Genomic DNA, 20,915 nt, shown 5'->3' on the forward strand with positions numbered 1-20,915 from the left:
AAAATTTAAATAGAAAGAGTTGACTTCCAGAATTAAAAATAATATACTAATGCAAAAATTTCCAAGAAAAAAATCAGTAAATAGGTTTGAGAAAGACCTAGATTATCACATCATTTTCATCAGTGAAAGCAATTTTTGTCACATCAACTATCTTATATTCTATGTCACTGTTTTTATTAACAACACATAAAAATGCATAGGAAACGCCTGGAAAAAGTAACAATAAAACTTTTTACAGTAACTCCTTACAACTTCAGTTCCTAACAAGTAAAATAAAGCCCCTCTACCAGTTTTACAATGATCTAAAATCAAAGTATTATTCACAGATAATTATGATTTAGTTTACCTTTCTATATGCATCACATACAAGGATCATTTCATGTAAAAGTCTCCCATCAGGAGTGGTTTTTGGAACAATTTCCCAAAATACCAGCAATAGTTTTTTGATGGTGTGATCCTGAAGAGGCAGCACAAAACGAATGATGGTCATCAGAAGTCCAGGAAGCTTTTCACCATTCAGAATCATAATGATGACTTTCTTCAAAGCTTCAGTCTTTGACTTCACATCTCCTTTTTCTGATTTAAAAAAATTTAAGTAAAACATAATTATTTCAACAGAAAATTTCTTAGATAATTTCAAAAGCAATTAACAAAGTAAAACCATTTTCTCGCTTTATCAGCAACAATGGTAGTAAAGGCACAAACCTAAATAACAAGGGTTCTCAATCTGGGCATGCCACAAACAAGCTATATGACTTTACCCAGGTGATTTATCTGTGATTCTTTACATATAATATGAAGGCACCGGATTATATCTCTGGTCCCTAACCAATGGAATTAATGCAGAGACCATAAGTGTATAGGTGTATTAAATAATGTATGTCTCAAACATGCAAGCAGCTATTTTTCACAATGTAAATATGTGCCATTAAGAGCTTCTGAATTCAAAGTAGTTTTTAGTCTGTATATATTTTGTCAACCAAAGTTACAGCCATTATTGAGGGAAGGAGGGATCACTGACATGTTGGTGGTACTCAAACTCAAAAAGATTGGGAACTAAATACTACATTAACCCCAAGATCCCATCATATTCCTACAGACTATAAAACTTTAGAATCTTAAAGGAATTACCTAAAAATTGAAAAAAATTAAAATGTACTAGATTAGTAGCTACTGTTTAGAATTAAGGATAACACATTTAAGATAAGGTGCTAGTTTATTGTTACTTAGCCTAAAAAAATATTCACTATACAGTAATTTATGTAAAACCATTTATAAGTTTATAGCATTATCTTTGAATACTAAAGAATTTATGGTACATCTTTTGGATCCAATATTTAAAGGCAGAAACGTGACAAGCACAATGCTACAATTGTTTTGATCATAAAAATAAACAAGTATCTAGAAGGACAAAGAAGGAAGACAAAAGTACTTAATAATCCTGAGTTATCATGAGCAAAAAACAAAACAAAAAATAAATTTCTAATACTTAGAGCAGTTCTTTGCTGTTGCCAAAGAGACAGAAACTACAGTTGGCAGAGTTATAGAAAGGATTTAAGCTTTGAAAGAACTGTACTAGGTGAAACAAAAGTTCATTCTAGTCCCCAAAGGCTAAGTATTTAATCCTAGCTTGGTATGATATTTAAACTTGTTGCAGAATAGAGATTATCCTCAGGTATTTGAACTGAAAACTAAGTGAAGGTTATTGATATATTTATCCCACAAGAGTCGATATTTTTGTTTAAAACTGACTAAATTCTCATACATCTCTCCCTGTTTCAGAGTATTATATCTCCTGCCTTATGTGAATAAATGTTGACATGTGCTATATCAAGTCAAGAAATAAATGTTGGAGGACGGAGTGTCAATCTGGGCAAACTTTGAGTTGTTAAGTCTGTGAAGAGGACAAAAACAAAGCACCAGGAGAGATGTCAGTAGCCGATAACTATATCCATGAAAATAAGACAGACTAGGCAGAATTCTAAGTGGCCAAAGTTGTATTGACAATACAGGTTTTCCTCTCTGTCACAAACCTTCCTTTCTGAGAAAAATAAAATAAAAATTAAAAAATTAAAATCTACACCATTTATATTTGAAGCCTCCTCTACATCAATTTCCAATTATTTTAACAATTCTTATTGAGTAGGGGGATGCTTTTATCCACATCTTCAAAATTTTCAAAACTTTATGATCACTACCAAAAGATATGGAAACTTTGAAATATCAACTCAATTCACCAAAATATTACTGCATACTCCAGAGAAAGTACAGCCATCAGAGCACATATCCAGTGAGTGATTAAAGAAAAGTGTAGGTAAAGCAACTAAGTATTTCACCAAACAAAAAGTATTTGTTATTCAAATTGGAAACTTCTAAACTTTTTCTCATCTCAACTCTTTTGGTTAGAGGTTAGTCAAGGCAGCTGAAATTAAAAAGGGTATTGTTTACAATTAAGGACAGGTTTTGTTCTTTACCTTTCTAATTATAATCTTAAATATTTTGGGGGTCTAAAAATAACTGAAGTTTATTCATTAATTTTCATCCCATTCTACTATGTAAGTATGAAAACACACACACACACCCACACACCCACACACACACAGCTTTTGTATACAAGGGTATCAGTTGAAATGCCATAAAATAGGGTTTCTTTTTCCTTCTCCAAAAATAGACCTCAATAGAAACCTGATAAGTGAACTAAAATCAGGAAGTATTCCATTACTACTTATTAAGAGGTGAGAATACACAAAATATTGTCTCTTTTCAAACTGCAAATTATCTTCCTAAAAGATACCTTCAAGACCTGAAGCATAATTTTCACTCTATTTTAAACAGTCGCTATCAGTTTAAGTTAAACTTATTTTCAGTAGTTCAATTAAATAAGAATCATTTTTGGAATGTGGGTTACTTAAAATTTTTCTTTACAGAATTACAAAAAGGAGACATGGTGTACACATTTAAAATTCAGAAATATAGTTTTTGTTTTCTCTTTTGTATGTTTTAAAAATGAAAAGTTTAAACCTTTCTAGAAAATACATGTGTATTCTTATTCTTGTGTTGACTTCATTTGGTCAACAGGTGAAAACAGTTCTTTTAGTTTTACAAGCTAAGTAATATGAAGTTACATGCACAAAGGAACTAAGACATTCAAATACACACTTTCAACCTGTTACCTGCAGAGAATTGTCAGATTTATTAAAGCATCATATATTAAACCACACAAGCCATTATATTATTTTTAGGAATATCTAACAACTAAATTATTACATTTCTTTAGCTTTACTAACTTGGACTGAGATGTTTTATTTCCAAAAAAACGGTACGTCTAAAGGTAACAAAAGTTTTCATTTTTAATAAGACAAAAAAAAGGTCTATTGAAGAGATCCTAGAGAAAGCTTAGGCAAAAAGTACGCATATCTAATTATAAAGAAACCTGAAGTGCAAATGAGCTTTTCATTTCCAAAATACCATCGAAGTTTACCTAGATCATTTTTTAAGCTAATCTCCGATGGAGGTTCCGAATCCATTGGCACGTTAATTAACGTATAGCACACATTCTCTGCAGCCGTCATGGTTTCTTTCCGTTGATTGTCAACCCTGGAGACAAGACTTGAGGATAAAAGATGCCAGACAAATCTAGGAAAACAAACACAAGGATAGGATATCATTACAAGTAGAAAAATAAAAGCACAATCAGTAACTACCGTGAACTTCACTGTCTAAAGTTCATTCAGTTTAGCTTATGAGCTTTGAAGGATCAGAAGGGCTGGGTCCATCCATATTGGGTCCCACAAAAACAGAGCCTACTATTAAAAAAAAACAACAACAAAACACACACCTGTCATTTTCGACCTAAAGGGGTATTTTTCCGTCCCCCACAACCCGGCTGTACCCAGGTTTAGAACGCGGTCCCGCAGACCTCGGGCCCACCGTCCAGGGGCAGAGCCAGGCCCCGCCCCGCCAGGGAGGGCACAGAAGGGATTTCACGTCGCAGACACTCCGATCGGCTCCCATTCACAGACCCCGAGGGCCATCCCTCGGCTAAAACCTTCGGGTGTTTCATCGCGTTTAACGGTGGGACCCGACGCTGCCTCCGTGGGTCCCTCTATCCGTGCGCTGCACCCCCACCCCCTTTCCCCGTCCCCTTCTTCCGGCAAAGCAAGCCCCAGCCTGGAACGGCGAGCCCGCGGCGGTGCGGGCGGGAGGGAGGGGACCCCTGGCCGGTTCGCAGGCCGGGACCGGGCGTCCGGCCCCGAGCTGCCCAGACCCCTCGCCGGGCCTGGACACAGCGGCCTAGCCTCTCCCCTTCCGCCTCTCCCCAGACGGAGCCCGTTCCCCCGACCCTCCCCGGCCCGCCCCGCCTTTTGGGATTAGGGGGCTCGTGGCCCGCTACCTGGCTCTTGGGGGCAGCAGCTGGGGCAACCGCGGGACCGTCTACCAGGGCTCCAACCCCCAGCAGCAGCGGCGGCTCCGCGGAGTCCTTGGCTGACGTGGAAGGGGGTGGGAAGACGGTCCGGGATCCAGCCACCTCGCGCCTACGGCGGCCCAGAGAGGACACGCCACGCCGTCCTGCGGCTGCGCGCGCCCGGCACTCCAACTTTCCCTTCCCTCGTTCAGGGTCGGTGTAGGCCGCAAAAAGGACTCGAAAACACGTATTTATTGTTTCCCCCTACACGCCTGAATGAAGCGCTGTGGCCATTTAAACGCTATTTAGGATTTGTTTCTTATTCCAGGCATTGAAACAGCCAAGGCGAGGAAGTTTGGAGAGGGGCGGACACACACACTTGACACGGGGCTGTTGTGTGGTCCAGTGGAAAAGAGCACAAGATTGGGAGCTGGAAACCCTTTTCTGGGAAAATAACGAAATATTATTATTCGGGTCAGTAACTTAAGTTCTTCTAATAAGGGACACTGTGTTATGTGAAGATCCATTTCAGTTCTTAACATCTGAATCTTTGTCTCTGCATTTAGGCTAGAGTTGCTAGACGTCAGAATCACACTTGTGATTTGTTTTTGTTTTTTTTTGTTTTTTTGGTTTTTTTTAGTTACGGTCCCTTTCATGATCTTTTCTGAACACCCAGGAAATTACAAATTTTTTAATGCATAAATGGGTTGACAGTCATTGTTTTAAAGGCTTTTACCTATCTCCAAAGACCTAATTTATACAGCTATAGCAAGCCATAGCAAGTGCTGTATCCTTGCCCCTCTCAAAAAGGGTTTTCTGGCCAATTACCAAGTTTAAAAAAAAAAATGAAGACTGAAGCAATATATTGTGAATACAAAGAGGTCTCACAAAACCTGCCCTTATTGACAGGTAACCTCAGTTTGGAAGTTAGAACGCAGAGTGCTTCATCTATCTAGAACGCAATTTTGATATTTCCTCGGAAACATCAAGCAAAAAATGTTGAGCACCCAAAATATATCACAAAAACCCCATTTAAGGTCTGCACTTAAAATTATCTTAGTATTTTCTGAGTGCTCCTCAAACCCTGTGCATTAATTTTTAATTATTTTTTAAAAATATTTTTTGATTTCAGAGAGGAAGGTAGAGGGAGAGATAGAAACATCAATAAGAGAGAATCATTGATCGGCTGCCTCCTGCACACCCCACACTGGGGATGGAGCCTGCCACCCCGGCATGTGTCCTTGACCGGAACCGAACCCAGGACCATTCAGTCCACAAGCTGACAATCTATCCACAGAGCCAAACTGGCTAGAGCTGCATTAATTTTTTTAAAAACTGTTTTGAGATCACTGTAGACTGTAGAGTGACATACAGAAATCCCATGTACTTTCCACCTGGTTTCTTCCAGTGATACAATACCTTGTCTAATAATAGTAAAATAACAAATCCTGGAAATTGACATCCATACAGGTCACTAGTTTTGTTGTTGTCAATCCTCACCTGAGGGAATTTTTTTCCCATTGATTTTTAGAGAGTGGAAGAAAGGGGAGGGGAGCAAAACACCACATTGATTGCCTCCAGCACGTGTCCTGGTCCAACCCTTTCGTTGCATAAGCCCACACTTCAACCACTGGGCCTCACTGGCTAGGGCATGTTTCACCAGTTTTACATGCACTCATTTATGTATTTAGTTACCATGTTTAGATTCATGTGATCACCACATCAAGATAAGGTACAATTTTATTTCAAGAATCATTCCTATCCTTTTATAATCACAGCCACTTCCCTGCATAACCCCCAGCAATTACTAACCTGTTCTTCATTCTATAATTTTGTTATATCAAGGATGTAATATTAATCATACCTACTTCAGTTGTCATGGAGACTCCATTGTATTACAGATTTACCATGGACTAAATTAAGTAAACTATTAAATATGAAAAAAGGCCAAGAAAGTAATGTTCTAGAAAACCTTATTTAAGGTCTGCACATAAAATTGTCATAGGCAGTTTTATATATTTATTGTTGTATATATTTAACTACAGGTTGTTGAGCAGAACTTTACATACCCTAATTCTACCTGATTTATTTTTTAAAAATATGCTTCTATTGAATTTTAGCGAAAGAGGAAGATAGAGATAGGACAGGTTTTGTTCTTTGCCTTTCTAGTTATAACCTTAAGTATTTTGGGGGTCTAACAATTAGTTTATTCATTAATTTTTATCCCATTCTACTATGTAAGTATGAACACACAGAGCTTTTATATAGTATTAGGGTATCAGTTTAAATGCCATAAAACAGGGTTTCTTTTTCCTTCTCTAAAAATAGGCCTCAATAGAAACCTTTAATAAGTGAACAAAAATCAGTATTCCATAACTACATATTAAGAGAATACATAAGATATTATCTCGCCGAAATCGGTTTGGCTCAGTGGATAGAGCGTCAGCCTGCAGACTGAAGGGTCCCAGGTTCGATTCCAGTCAAGGGCATGTACCTTGGTTGTGGGCACATCCCCAGTGGGGGGTGTGCAAGAGGCAGCCAGTCGATGTTTCTCTCTCATTGATGTTTCTAACTCTCTATCCTTCTCCCTTCCTCTCTGTAAAAAAATCAATAAAATATATTTTTTAAAAATATTGTCTCCTTTCAAACTGAAACTATTGATGAGGAACATCATTGATCAGAATCAAGCTAAAAACTCCAGCATGTGCCCTCTGTCTCAAACCAGTGACCTCTTGGTTCCTGGGTCAACACTCAACCCAAACCCAGCCAGGCTCTTTCTGACTTGTAACATGCATTTTTGTTTGGGGACTTTTTACTCTAGCATGTAATTACATCATTTTGAATGCTTTTTAAAATATAATTTATTTGCGCAAGGACCTTGTCATATGTCAAGAATCATAAAAATTTACATGTCTAGGAAATTAAGGCCTAGAAAAAAGGGGAATTATCCCAAATTGCAAAATGGCCAAACACTGCAAAAGCTGGGACTAGAACCTGGATCCTGCCACCAATTTTATTGACTCTTATTTTTAACCATACCAGTTCTTCAAAGATGCACAGATAGATGCTTAATGAATTCCATGTGAATTGAATATTATCTGTATATCAAAGTGACAGTTTCTATGTAAAGACATTAGGAATTATAATTAACAGAGAGCAAATGGAATAGCTGCTGCTGGCCCCCATGAACCCCGAGAGTGGTACTGCGGCGGGTTGGAGGTGTAGGTGATCGAGTGGCACCAGGCCAAGGCTGGTGCAAGCAGTGGACTGATCACCTCACAAATGGTGACCAGCAGTGGCGGTGGGGGGCAGAGCCACCAACCAGCAACTCATGGGCGCCCAGCACCTGAGCACAAGGACTTCTCCGGCACACAAGTCCTGGAGGAGTGAGGGAACTGAAGGAGCTGGGCGGGGGACTGTGATCTTTCACCAGCTACTTGGGGTCGGCGAGGTTCGGTGAGAATGTGGGGTATCTGCCAAGCTCACTCTCACTCCCCCCTGCTACCCTTCCCCAGGATGCCAGAACTTGCATGCTGAGGAAGCTGTGTTCAGGTGCTGGACACCAACAAGGAGCCTACCCCACACCTGCGTGGCCTCTTCTGGGTGAGCCAAGTCACTGCCACCAGGACTGGTCGGGCTCCTCGTGGGTTCACGCATGAACTGGTCTGGGAGAGAGCATGCTGCCCACCCGGCTTCTGTGCAGAATTATGCGCCTCAGCCTGCAGTGTCTAGCCACCCTCACCGCATCTCCATGTGGGAACATGGGTGCTGTGACTCAGGTGGAGGGGGACCTTTGGGTCAGGCCTAGGGGCCACACCTGTGCATGAATCTTGTACACCTGGCCTCTAGTCATTGATGTTTCTCTCTCTTCCTCTCTGAAATCAATAAAAATATTAAAAAAACAAAGAAGTTTTGGGCAACCTAGAACAAAATTAAACTACCATTTAATAAATTGTTTAATATACAAGATATTTTCAGATAAAATCTCTGATTTAACCTTCAAAATAATTCTCCAAAGTATTTTTTTTTTTAAATCCTCACCTGAGGATATTTTTTCCATTGATTTTTAGAGAGAGCAGGAGGGAAGACAGAAAGGGAGGAGAAAGAGAGAGAAACATCAATGTGAGAGATACATCAATTGGTTGCTTCTCAGCTGGGAATCGAACTACAACCTAGACCAGGAATGGAACCTGTGACCCTTTAGCCTGTGGGCCATCATTCTAACCACTGAGAAAAACTGCTCAGGGCCAAAGTATTTTCTTAATTAGGGCTAAATAACTTGTCCAAAGCCAATAGCAGCTAATTAGTAAAATTAAGTCTAAAGTCCAAGTTGCCTCCAAAAAGATATGAATCTTAAAAGATAAAAATTGTTTTGCAGTATTGTATCTTGCTATATAGCTCATAGGATAATGAAAGGCAAACTAAAGATCATGCGTCAGAATGTGGCTAGGGAGGATAAGCAGAAATGAAGGTTTCATATTAAATTTTCCCTTTTGTTACAGTTGCAAAAAAATTCCATACATGAGACCAGAGCTATCACTACTGCCATCTGTTGGTTGGAAAAATAACCACACCACTTACCTGTGAATATTCTAAACCAAATCTCCATGAATTCTCATGCAGCCAGACCATACACTGGGAAATTGGTTTAAGGCTATGATAGATAATAGGTATTATTTTCCCCCACCACTAAAAATAAGGCAATTTATTTTACAAACATGGTAAATGACTACATGTAATCTCAGACTACTATTTAAATAGTTGAAACTGTTAAAAAAAACAAAAACAAAAAACAACAACAATATATCAGCAGGTGAAACAATTTTATTTCACAGTTGTATTTAAAACCAGAAAGACACTATGTTCTTTATATAAAAACATTAGTAAAGGCAAATGTACTTTCTAGAAAATGATTATAGAGACCCTTTCAAAAAAAAAAAAAAAAATGCATTCCATTTTATGGTTTCAGTGAAGCTGCTTGCAATTCCAAACCTCACATCTGGACTGATTCCTAAAACATACCATTCCACGACTGCACCTTTTGGGTCGAAGTATAGATTACTGTCATCAGTACATGTTCTTACACATTTGCTAATACAAATATGGACTGGGGGTTATCATTTAATGTTCCATTGGTTCATCAGCCTTTTCTGCAGGTTCATCAGCAGGTTGAGCAGGCTTAAGAGGAAGAAAAAAGAAAATAAGCAATATTACATTATAAATAAATCTATGAGAAAAAGGGGTTAGGTATATTTTCAGTTTTAGTTCATCGTCCTATTGAAATTTCTAGACAAAGGTTATTTTTTTATATATATAGTGTCATAGTTCTGAAAACCCAAGCATCATCGAACAATTCTAGCATTTTATACTTTATTTTGCTCAAGAACTTAAAGCCTTCCAATAGCAGTTTCAATAACGCAAATCTTGCTTCTCCAACTGCCAACAATATCCTTTTCAAACTGAAAAGAAACTAATGCTGAAGAAGAAATTTCTGAACAGGACACTTTATTTTCAATAGCAAATAAGCATATATAAATAGCAAACGTTTATTCTAAATATCCAATATAGAAGACCAACATTTAATATGAGATTCACCAACATGTCTTGATCCTTTCCAGTATTTGTGAAGAACTAACTTAGTTTCCAAAGCTGGCCCCCAGTTAATCTCTGTTCCCACTACTATGGACTCCTGGCTGGCCCTATGACTTGCTTTAGTCAACAAGATGTGCTGAAGTGATGCTGTGCCAGTCCTGGGCCTCAGTCTTAAGAATGCCTAACAGCTTTCACTTTTAAGCTTTTAAATTTTTGTAAACTCTGAGCTGCCACCCTGCTGAAGAGACCCTTGGGAAAGAAAGGCCCCAAGACTGCATGGGCAGAGGCCCAGCCATTCCAGCAGAGAGCCCAGCCGCCTAGTTGTCTCTGTAAGATACCTAGGAAGTGTGAGTAAAACCATCTTGGACTGACTGCAATGTGTTAGAGACACAAGTGAGACCAGCAAAAGAACCATCTAGCTGAGTCCCAAGCAACCCATAGAATTGTGAGAAATATAAAATATATAATCAACCCTTTTTGTGTTTATGGAGACCAATTCCCTCTCAGTATTTTACTTTACTCAGCTTAGTTTTCCTAGCCATTTGAATTATGAGCTTATCTCAATAGTTAAAGGCAAAAATGGTAGATTTATGCAGTGGTAGAAGGAACAGGTTTACTATCAAACTAAAGCCTCTTGTGTCAAAATTATATACCTGTGACTTTCTCTGTGGTCTTTCTTCAAGGCCTTCCAGGAATGGAGACACATCATCATCATCATAAATCGTAAACTCCAAGTCTTTACCAACAATTCCAATGGACACATTCTGAGAAGAGGAAAAGGTAAAAATTTAAAGATCAAGAGAATTTAGGTTGAAAAGTGCTTTTGATAAAACTAGAGGTGTGATGCACAAAAATTCGTGCAAGAGTAGGCCTTCCTTCCCCCGGCTGTGGTTCTCGGCTTCCCTCCGGCACTTGGGACCCAGGCTTCCCTCCAGCTGCCCACAGGCACCCGCAACACGGGCTGGCTTCCCTCCGGCCGGCTTTGTAAGGAAGGACATACGGTCTAATTAGTATAATAACCTTTTATTATTATAGATATTGGGAATAAAGTTTTATATAGTACTTGAATAAAACTTAACTAGTAAGCCCTTGTGATTTGCAATTTAAATACTCACTTTTAATAATCATGAATAACCCCAAAATTTGCACATTGGCTCATAATAGAAATATGCTGCTGACAAGTGTGAGGGAACAAAACACTTAGCTAGGAAGTAAGCCTAACTCCCAAGAAATAATAAAATTTATCTCTCATATAAGTTAAGACATGATGGTTCTTACCAAGGAAACGGTAAGTTTTAGGATCTAAAGAGCTAAATAAAGTGGGGGCTTGCAACTATTTTCTACATGGAAAAATTAGAGAGCAATGCTTAAAATGTTCAGTAAATGCTAACCACTGCAAAATATCTCCTGCAAATTAAATTTTTAGTGAAAATTGCAGGCATATGGATAAAAAGGCTATTTTCTATGGTTCAGTAAAAATATGAAATCAAGAAGCCAGATATCTGAGCTAACATTTCCAAACTGTAAATGTCCGGTCTATACCCAACTTTTAAAAGATAGTTATCTTGGAGTGATGGCATTATAGACAATTTAAACAAAGTTTTAAAATTTAATGTACTTCTCTACTTTTTTTATTTTTAAAAGAAGGAAGGGGGAAGAGAGGAAACGAGAGAAAATAAAAAGAGCGAGAGAAACATCAGCAGAGATACATTGATTGGTCCGCCTCTCGCATGCACGCTGACCAGTATTGAACCTGCAACCCGGGTATGTGCCCTGAACAGGAATGAAACCCGGAACCTTCCAGTGCATGTACCGATACGATGCTCCAACCGAGCCACACTGCCAGGGCTCCTAATTTGTTTAAAAAAGAGTATTATTTTCATAACAGGAAAATTTATTTTAGAAAAAATTATGCAGGCTATAAAGTTTTCATATACATACTAAATAATTATCTAACCACTGTAACAAAATGGATTTATAATATCCTGACTGATCTCACTTTATTTTTTTATATATATTTTATTGATTTTTTTTTTTTACAGAGAGGAAGACAGAGAGGGATAGAAAGTTAGAAACATGGATGGGAGAGAATCATCGATCAGCTGACTCTTGCATACCCCCCACTGGGGATGTGCCCGCAACCAAGGTACGTGCCCTTGACCGGAATCGAACCTGGGACCCTTCAGTCCGCAGGCTGACGCTCTATCCACTGAGCCAAACCGGTTTTGGCGTGACTGATCTCACTTTAATAAATAATCATTAACTTCCAGGAGGCCTTTACTGGTTTCTGCGTTGTGCTATAAATGTCCCTAAATCATCCAATCCCCCATTCTCCTTATAGATGGAAACCTTGCTATTTCACCGAGAAAATAAAAGCCAATTAAGAAGAGGAACATTCACAAGCTCCCACAGAATCCACTCTTTCCTGTATCTATGTCCCTACATTCTCTCCCTTCCTGTTACTGTGAATGAATCATCCAATTTCTTCTCTAAGATCTATCTTACCACCTGTATACTGTTCAAAGAAATTGATTTAGCAGTTTTTCTCAAATTTCCCATATATATGGTTCCTTTTATATACGGAATTATTCTCATGCAGCAGACATGCTATAATTTCCCCCATGTCAAAAAAACAAAATAGCCGCCGGGACTGGTTTGGCTCAATGGATAGAGCGTCGGCTTCGGGGCTGAAAGGTCCCGGGTTCGATTCCGGTCAAGGGCATGTACCTTGGTTGCGGGCATATCCCCAGTAGGGGGTGTGCAAGAGGCAGCTGATCGATGACTCTCTCTCATCGATGTTTCTAACTCTCTATCCCTCTCTTTCTCTCTGCAAAAAAATCAATAAAATACATTAAAAAAAAAAAAAAAAAAAAAAAGCCTGGCTGGTATGGCTCATTTGGTTGAGCATCATCCCATGCACCAAGAGGTCACTGGTTCAATTCCAGATCAGGGCACATGCCTGGGTTTGTGGGCTTGATCCCCAGTAAGGGGAATGCAGGAGGCAGTCAATCAATGTTTCTCTTTCAGCAATGTTTCTATCTTTCCCTCTCTTAAAAAAAAAAAAAAAAAAAAAAAATCAATAGACAGGTTTTTAAAAAATACAAAGTAACCAAACTCTATGACTCTGCCTAATCTGCAACAATCTCTCACCTGAATTACTGTAACAGTCTTAAAACTATTCCTACCATGCTCCCACTAGAATCTGTTCTCAAAATAGCAGCCAGTCTTTTAAAACCTAAATCAAATTGTGGTGTTCCTCTGCTCAAACTCTAACAGCCCACTCATAGTAAAATCCAAAGTACTTATCATAAGACATAGTCAATCCATTACCTCTCTAACTTCCTTTCTTCACTTTTTCTTGATCACTAACTCCAACACTATCAGCCTCCTTGACTTTAATACTAGAAACATTCTGGACCCAAGGCCCTTGTACTTGCATTCCCTGGAATAAGCGTGCTCTAGTCATCTGTATGGCTCACTCACTCACTCCCTTTAGATATCTTCCTCAAGTTCCACTTTCTTTTTTTCTTTTTAAAATATATTTTTATTGATTTCAGAGAGGAAGAGAAAGGGAGAGAAACAATGATGAGAATCATTGATCGGATTAAGCCCACAACCCAAGCATGTGCCCTGACCAGAAATTGAACCGTGACCTCCTGGTTCATAGGTTGACATTCAACGACTGAGCAACACCAGCTGGGCTCTTTCTTTCTTTTAAAATTGATTTTTAGAGATTTGTTGTTCCACTTATTCATTCATTGGTTGATTCTTATATGTGCCCTGTGCAGGGCACATTCCACTTTCTGAATGAGGCCATCCTTGACACCTATTTTAAATTATATCCACTACACCGCCTACCTATACCCAATTGGTTATTTTTTCTCTTCTTACACAGTTTCACTGTTTCTACAGTGTTATCATCTATATACTACATAACTTACTTATGGGTACACTGTCTATCTCCCACCACTTGGATATAGGTGCCATAAAAGCGAAGATGTTTTATTATCCTATATAATAGAAGGTTAATATGCGAATTGACCAAAATGGCGGAAAGTCCAGAACAACTGCATGACCAGTCACTATGAGGCGCACTGACCACTTCTTGGTCCCTTTCCTCGGCCCGCAGGCCCCCATCGCCCGTTGGTGAACAGGGAACCAGGAGTGGGTGGCGAGGATATGGGTGGCACCAGACCAAGGCCCCTGACATGCCATTCACCCCACACACAGAGGGCGACCCATGGCTGGGGTGGGAACGGCCAGCTTCTCAGTCCTTCCCCACAGCCCGCAGCTTCTGATCACCCAATGGCGAACAGGGAACTGAGGGTGGGTGGTGGCTGGGCCAGCTGCCAGCGGCCAGAGATGCCCCTGATCGCAGGCCAGGCCTAGGGACCATATCCATGCCCAAATTTCATGTGCAATTAATCATTAAAGTGTAATGTTAATATCTACAATTGGAAAACATGGCATTTACCTTTGTAGTTAGGTCTTGTTCTGCAGGAAGTGTCTCTCTTAAAGCACGCAGGCCATGCTTAACCAGTTCATTCAAATTGCCTATATATAATAAACAGACAATTATTTCTTAATTCCACTTAGTCACATTAAATATATCACAATAAAAACAGCCAAAAGTTTAATGTTTAGCCCTATAATCTTCTAGTCATGATAACATTGCTGATTGTTTTATTTAATGAGATATGGTTTTTACTGAATTTGACTTTTCCTATGCTAAGCTAAATCAAAATCCTGATTCACAAATGTAAAGCTCAAAGGCTTGTAGCAAGATTAGACAGAGACATCACAAGAGAATAAAACTATTGTTTTATTCAATTTGTCTTATGAATATAGACACAAAAACCTCAACAAAACACAGTAAACTGAATCTAGAAACATTTATATGTTTATATAAGCACTTATACATATAATTTATATTATACACTATGACCAAGAGGGATTTCTCCCAGAAATGCAAAGATGGCTTAACATTCAGTCAACTAATGCAATATAGCACAATAGAATGAAAGGGGAAACCCACATGATCACCTCAATAAATAATTTAAAAACCATGTGTTAAGATTCAAGACAATAAGAAAAGCACTTGAAAACCTGCCCTATCATCTCATATTTTTTAAAAATATATTTTTATTTATTTCAAAGAGAAAGAGAGAGGGGGAGAGAGAGAAACATCAATGATGAGAGAGAATCATTGAACAGCTGTCTCCTGCATGGGGATTGAGCCCACAATCCAGGCATGTGCCCCTGAGTGGAACTGAACCCAGGACCCTAGGGCCATCTCATATCTTTTACCTTTCTTTCCTACAATTACACTGAGTTTTCATTTGTTTATGCAGAAATATCTGTGTGGCTAAAAGTAAGAACAGAGCCTAAAAAGGTAACAGCTGCAAACAGTGTTTCTCAACTGTAGGGGGCACACTTCAGAACAACTGAATCAAGTCTTCAAGGTTGGGGACACATATTTGTATTTGAAAAAGTCCTATTAGTGAATGTAACTACTGCGGTAGTTAGAAGGGCTAACAGCTAGCATGTATAACAGAAATAATAAACACTTCACCGGCTTAATTTTTTTAAAAATTCTTACTGTAAGACTGGTAGTTTTCTTCATTTAGGAAGCTGTGCTAATTCATTATATAAAGACTGGAGGGGGCAAATAAAAATCACTTACAATCCATAAACTCAGACATATGTCTCTCCAAGTAAGTACGAGCTGATTGAGAACGGGCTCCAATGGACATAGCTCTGCAGTCAAAATAGTTAGCTGATGGACAGGTTTGGAAAATATGAGGGCCCATATCCTACAAATGGGGGCAAGGGGGGAGAAACACCACATAATTCTTGATTTTGATTGAGCTAAAAATTAGAAAATTTCTAGTCAGTTTTTTTAAAAATCATTAAAATGTAAAAAATACTCCGTGAACTTACATCATAACCAGCAATAAGCAGTCCAACACCATATGGTCTTCGGCCATATCTTTGTGTTGGTATCTGGGTCTCTTAAACTAGTTAAAGAGCCTGTTCTAACAAGAAATAAAATACTATCTTTCTTTTCAAATTAAACATTATTAACAAAGAACTTTGATTTTTTAATTTCTGCATAATCTATCATAGGAAGAAGAATATAATACAACAAAACAATATTTCTTTGGCCTACTATTAAAAAAATGCTCAACTATCCACCAAAAAATATTCAACTTTTAATAAAATATTTTCTTCTCATAAAGAGAATTTCATTTGTTTTGGATATAAGCAGTAAAGAATATTTTTAGGACATACAGAACTGAGGGGGAAAAAAAAAAGTTTAAATCTCATCTTGGTTAGTTTTACTGAAACTGACCTTAACTATGTCTGCAAAATATCAATTGCTTATAAGGGCTAATGATAGAGCAAACCAATTCCATATTTTAGAACCCACTCTTCCATAGTAAAAGTTCCCCTAATTCTCTTTCTAAATTTTAAACATTGTTATTGAAAAGTAACTAACCTTTTCCTGCAATATTACCTATGTTATACACTACAATATTTCTAATAACTAACATAAAGGATTAAGTATCAAAATTCTTTAAAGTTCAGGTCCAAAATTGTAACATAAAAGGATACTGCTTCCAATTAGAGCTACAAGACGAGACACAGGAAGAGGTCTGTCAAATACAAATCTGGAATCCAAACACTCCTGGCGCATAAAATTACTAAAAAAGAAACAAGAAAAATTAGTAATTTCAAATCACAGAGTTATTCAAATCTAAATTAAGTAGTTTGATTTCATTTTGCTTTCTTCCAAACACTCACATGGATTACATTCATATAAGTGAACGAGAAAGACATGGAAGGATGCATTTTTATACCAAACTCTGGGGGTAGGGAAGCACGTGAAGTTTAAAAACAACAACAACAAAAACCCTTGCACAACTAAAATATTCCTTTAGAGAACCTTTGTTTCAGGGTACTTTATAGAATAGAGAGAAGGCTGAACAAGAGAAAAAGAACATTCTCTCTTATCTTTCCCACTGTCAAAAAGATTATTTTGAATTCTGTCTTTAGCCAGGAACAAGTTTACTGTTTTTTTCTTGAAAACTAAAATTTCCCCAATAGAACAACTGCAAAACATAGAATCTATACTAAGGCACTGTTACTTGTTCCTGACTATTGAATCTCATCGCTAAACCTGACAAGATTCAAGTAAGTCTGACATTGGGGAAAAGGGAATTCATGCCTAACTATTCAAGCCAAGAGGATAAACAACAGATATCTGCCTTTCTTTCTGTATTGCTTTGTCCAATTTGTGTACATGTCACATCTGATGATTAAATGCTGACTGCAGAAACCAAGCTCTTTGCTCAGTACTTTATTTAAGTCCATTTCCCAACGCTGTCTCAGACTGCATTGCCCCAATATTGCATGTACTAATCACATGTGACTACTGAGCATTTAAAAAATAGTTGGTCTAAATTGAAATGTATCATAAGTACCAAATACACATGAAATTTCAAAGAATTAGCATAAAAACAATGTAAAATATTTCAGTAGTTTTTATATTGATTACATGTGGACATGACATTTTAAACAGATTGGTTTAAATAAAATGTTTGACAGTGAAATATATTTTACATTTTCAAGAACTGCCATAAATCAATAATGTTGTCACTATACTGCTGATTCAAAAGAACAGGAGTTTGCTGGATAACTTACACGTCTTAAACATTAGCATTACTATTTCCCCTTAGTAGCTATATTCTTTCTTCCCTACTTAAGTCACATACTAAAAACATATTAGTTTTGGCTTATTACTCCCATAATCCAATACACACACTCACATATTAGCTGCAGCTACTGTTAAGTGCTCTACATATTAGGCTACTTAACAATAACCTTGAATAAAATAATACTAAAAAAAAATTAAGAGTTTAAACAACAAGCCCAATCTCAGATACTAAGAATATAGGTGGGAAGTAAACTCATTCTGTGTGATTTCAAAGCCCTAGCTCTTCATTTACATAATGCCTTTCAAACTAGAAATAATCTTCATTTCCTTTGAATTCCCACAAACATCTACCTATTACTCTCCACTTTTTACCTTTCATTATATATAGATATATTACTAGATTTGTATTTCCTAGTATACAAGATCTATATCTGATTCACCTGTACATACTATGCAGTATCCAGAATTAAGTTTTTCAAAAACTAAAATTCTGGTGTATTAAAGAAAGCAAGGGTAGTTCAGCTGTTTCTCAGAAATCAGACAAAAGTTGTCAAGCTCTTTTTAAATAAAATATCATCTCAAACAATATACACTGAGTTACTAAGTTTCACATTATTCAGGGATTTCTCAAATGTGCTAATATGCTTAATTCTATTTGTTACTATTATAGGAATCAAGAAATGGGATACTTAATAACTGAGCCCAAATCCACTAAGGTATTCACAACCTTAACTTAGAAATACTCTGGTAGAAAACTCTCTAACGTATATTAACTGGTTCTTCTCTAGAAATGAAATCAATGATAAATCAAAAGAGATGTTGCTTGTTTTTCATGATCATACTCACCATAGCAGTCTAGCATCAGCAGTAAGTCCCGCAATTGAAATACCAATATGGTTGTCAACATGGAGAATTTTTTTCTGATGAGCGGCAAGCTCTGACTGTGCTCTCTAAATACAGACATTATAAAACATACAAATAATTTAAAAATTTTATTACCTGTATAATGAAACTAATGCTTGATAGTTCTGTTTTTCTAAACGAGGAAGATACACTTATGGCTTTACTTACTTACCTTCAATGCAACCAATACTGCATGGGTTTTTGATTTCAGACCAACTGTGGCTGAACCTTGTTTGACAGCTTCCATTGCATATTCAATTTGATGAATCCTGCCCTAAAGAAAAAAAAAAAAAATAACGATATCTTAGAGTCATCTTACAAGACTCTTTCATAAATTTAAAATTAGAGTTCCCAAATCTCAGGTGAGCATAGTGAAATCTCAAATGATTATTTTTAAACCAGAAAACTTACTTTAATGATAAATGTAAGGCCCAGGAATGTCCAAAGTGATACTATCCCATTTTCTCACAGCCTACAATATCATGAGTTTCTAAACATACTGCAGCCACCAAAAGCCACTTCATAGAAATTGCGTAAAACATTTACCTGAGGGCTCCAAACAGTGACATCATTGTCATACTGGTTGCGAAACTGAAAGTAAAAGAAAATAGACCTATTAACATAAGAACATTACAAATCCCAACTCTTAACTAGCTTTATTATTAAAGAAAAAAATGTCTTCCTGTCCAGCTGATGTGGCTCAGTGGTTGAGCACTGACCCATGAACCAGAAGGTCACGGTTTGATTGCCAGTCAAGCACATGCCCGGATTGCAGGCTCAACCCCCAGTGTGGGGCATGCAGGAGGCAGCTGATCAGTGATTCTCTCTCAACATTGATGTTTCTATCTCTCTCTCTCCCTTAATCTCTGAAATCAATAAAAAATAAATTTTTAAAAAAGTTTTCCCATCTGTTCCCATTCAACGTTAATACAACGTTGTTAATACAATCTTATTGTAAGATTACTACTGTATGTACTTAGTTGCAAGCCAATTCTACATATACCATAAGTTAGTGGGGGAGGGAGGAAGCAGATCTAGATGGGACCTATCCTCCCAACTTCCAATCCTACCAAAGACCACGGCACTCCTTTTGGGTTCAGTCAATTACCCAAGTTCATGTGTGTCAACTTTCCCTCATATCTTTGCTTATGTTCTTCCCTTATACCAGCTTTAATAAATAATCAAAAGCATTCCTTTTTGAAAATTTAGCTCAAATGTCTATCTCTTGAAATTTCTCCATCTTTTCTTCCAACATTCCCCCAACACATACTCCCACCAGTTCTTTACCTCATACCCTCTCTTCCTTATATTATGATTAGGGGCATGTCTATTTTATCTTTGAATGCTCACCATATTTAAAATAGTGCCTTGTAGGTATAGACATTCATATCGAATGAATAAACACAAAAATGTCCTCAGGAAGGTAGAAGTGGACACAAATAGCTACCGCGACAGAACCATTACTGCTTTAATGACGGTATTAAAAGAAGTCTACCAGAACAGTCCTTGAGAGAATAATCATGGGGGTGAACAGATTGAGTACTGGAAGCCCCGAGTCCCATGTTGTAATCCTGATCACATCATATCTCCTCTCAGCCTTGGTTTAACTTATCTGAAAACTAGGTGACTGGACAATGTGACTGAAAATGGCCTTTTCTCCTGGAGTTCTAGGGGACAGGGCCATTAGATGGGGCACAGCAGGAAAGTGCACGCGGTACCGGAACCCAAACCCTGGAATCAAGTCCGCAAGGGCAGTACCAGGAAGCCCCCAACGCAAATCCCTATTTTCTCTTCCTCTTCCCCCCCCCCCCCCCACGCAGAGCACGAGGGGACCACTCAGTACAGCTAAGTATCTACTCCACTGAGAGAACTTGGAGGGCGAACTAGGCCAGTTCACGGAGGAAGTAGTGTCTGAGGCCCGGCAGTGAAACAAACCCTGGAGAAAGGCCGCCCCGACTCCCGCCCGCCCCTCTCCCGGCCAGGCCGGAGATGCTGAATCACTGCCCGAACCCTCGCGTCGTCTCTGGTTCCCGTGCCCCGCGGCCCCCGGCCCCTCTAAGGATTGGCTGGAGACGCGGCTCGCCACCCGGCCAGTTAGCAGACCCGGCCCCAACCCTGCCTGGGCTCGGAATCCAACGCACCATGGTTCCGACGCGGGGCTGGCTGTGCGCTCCTCCTGCAAAGCTGCCGATCGATCTAGGAGCGCCGCCGAAACTACCGCTCGGCGGTCTACTGGGAAGCCTGCGTCACTTTGACGGCAGAGGCGCAGGGCAGAGCAATCTATCCCAGAGACATCGA

The 20,915-nt window shown here is 38.5% G+C and overlaps 2 protein-coding genes across 2 annotated transcripts in view; both read right to left on the reverse strand.

Annotated features, from left to right (window-relative positions):
- COPB1 (COPI coat complex subunit beta 1) overlaps positions 1-4,536 on the reverse strand; it is a 28,537-nt gene extending 24,001 nt beyond the window's left edge. The window contains exons 1-3 of the mRNA XM_084893978.1: positions 4,394-4,536; positions 3,482-3,636; positions 347-576 (exon numbers count right to left, since the gene is read on the reverse strand). Of these exons, the coding sequence (XP_084750104.1) occupies positions 347-576; positions 3,482-3,572 (321 nt within the window). The 5' untranslated portion in view covers positions 3,573-3,636; positions 4,394-4,536. The remainder of the gene's footprint in view (positions 1-346; positions 577-3,481; positions 3,637-4,393) is intronic.
- Positions 4,537-9,209: 4,673 nt separating this feature from the next.
- On the reverse strand, positions 9,210-20,874 carry PSMA1 (proteasome 20S subunit alpha 1). The gene is made up of 10 exons (XM_084893987.1): positions 20,759-20,874; positions 19,164-19,208; positions 18,790-18,891; positions 18,561-18,664; positions 16,613-16,701; positions 15,938-16,008; positions 15,681-15,810; positions 14,472-14,551; positions 10,651-10,761; positions 9,210-9,583 (listed from the first exon to the last, which is right to left on the reverse strand). Exons 1-10 carry the CDS (start codon positions 20,759-20,761, stop codon positions 9,527-9,529), a joined length of 792 nt encoding a protein of 263 aa, XP_084750113.1. The 5' UTR covers positions 20,762-20,874; the 3' UTR covers positions 9,210-9,526.
- Between the last annotated feature and the right edge of the window lie 41 nt (positions 20,875-20,915).

Source organism: Pipistrellus hanaki (genome assembly GCF_964339955.1).
Source record: "Pipistrellus hanaki genome assembly, chromosome: 9".
NCBI lineage: Eukaryota > Metazoa > Chordata > Mammalia > Chiroptera > Vespertilionidae > Pipistrellus > Pipistrellus hanaki.

Excerpts from the sequence above, each read along its gene's own strand:
- PSMA1 (XM_084893987.1), bottom strand. Across the intron at positions 15,811-15,937 it reads TGCTTATTGCTGGTTATGAT|GATATGGGCCCTCATATTTT; the intron begins GTAAGTTCACGG and ends CCCCATTTGTAG. Across the intron at positions 14,552-15,680 it reads TATGTCTGAGTTTATGGATT|GCAATTTGAATGAACTGGTT; the intron begins GTAAGTGATTTT and ends TATTATATATAG.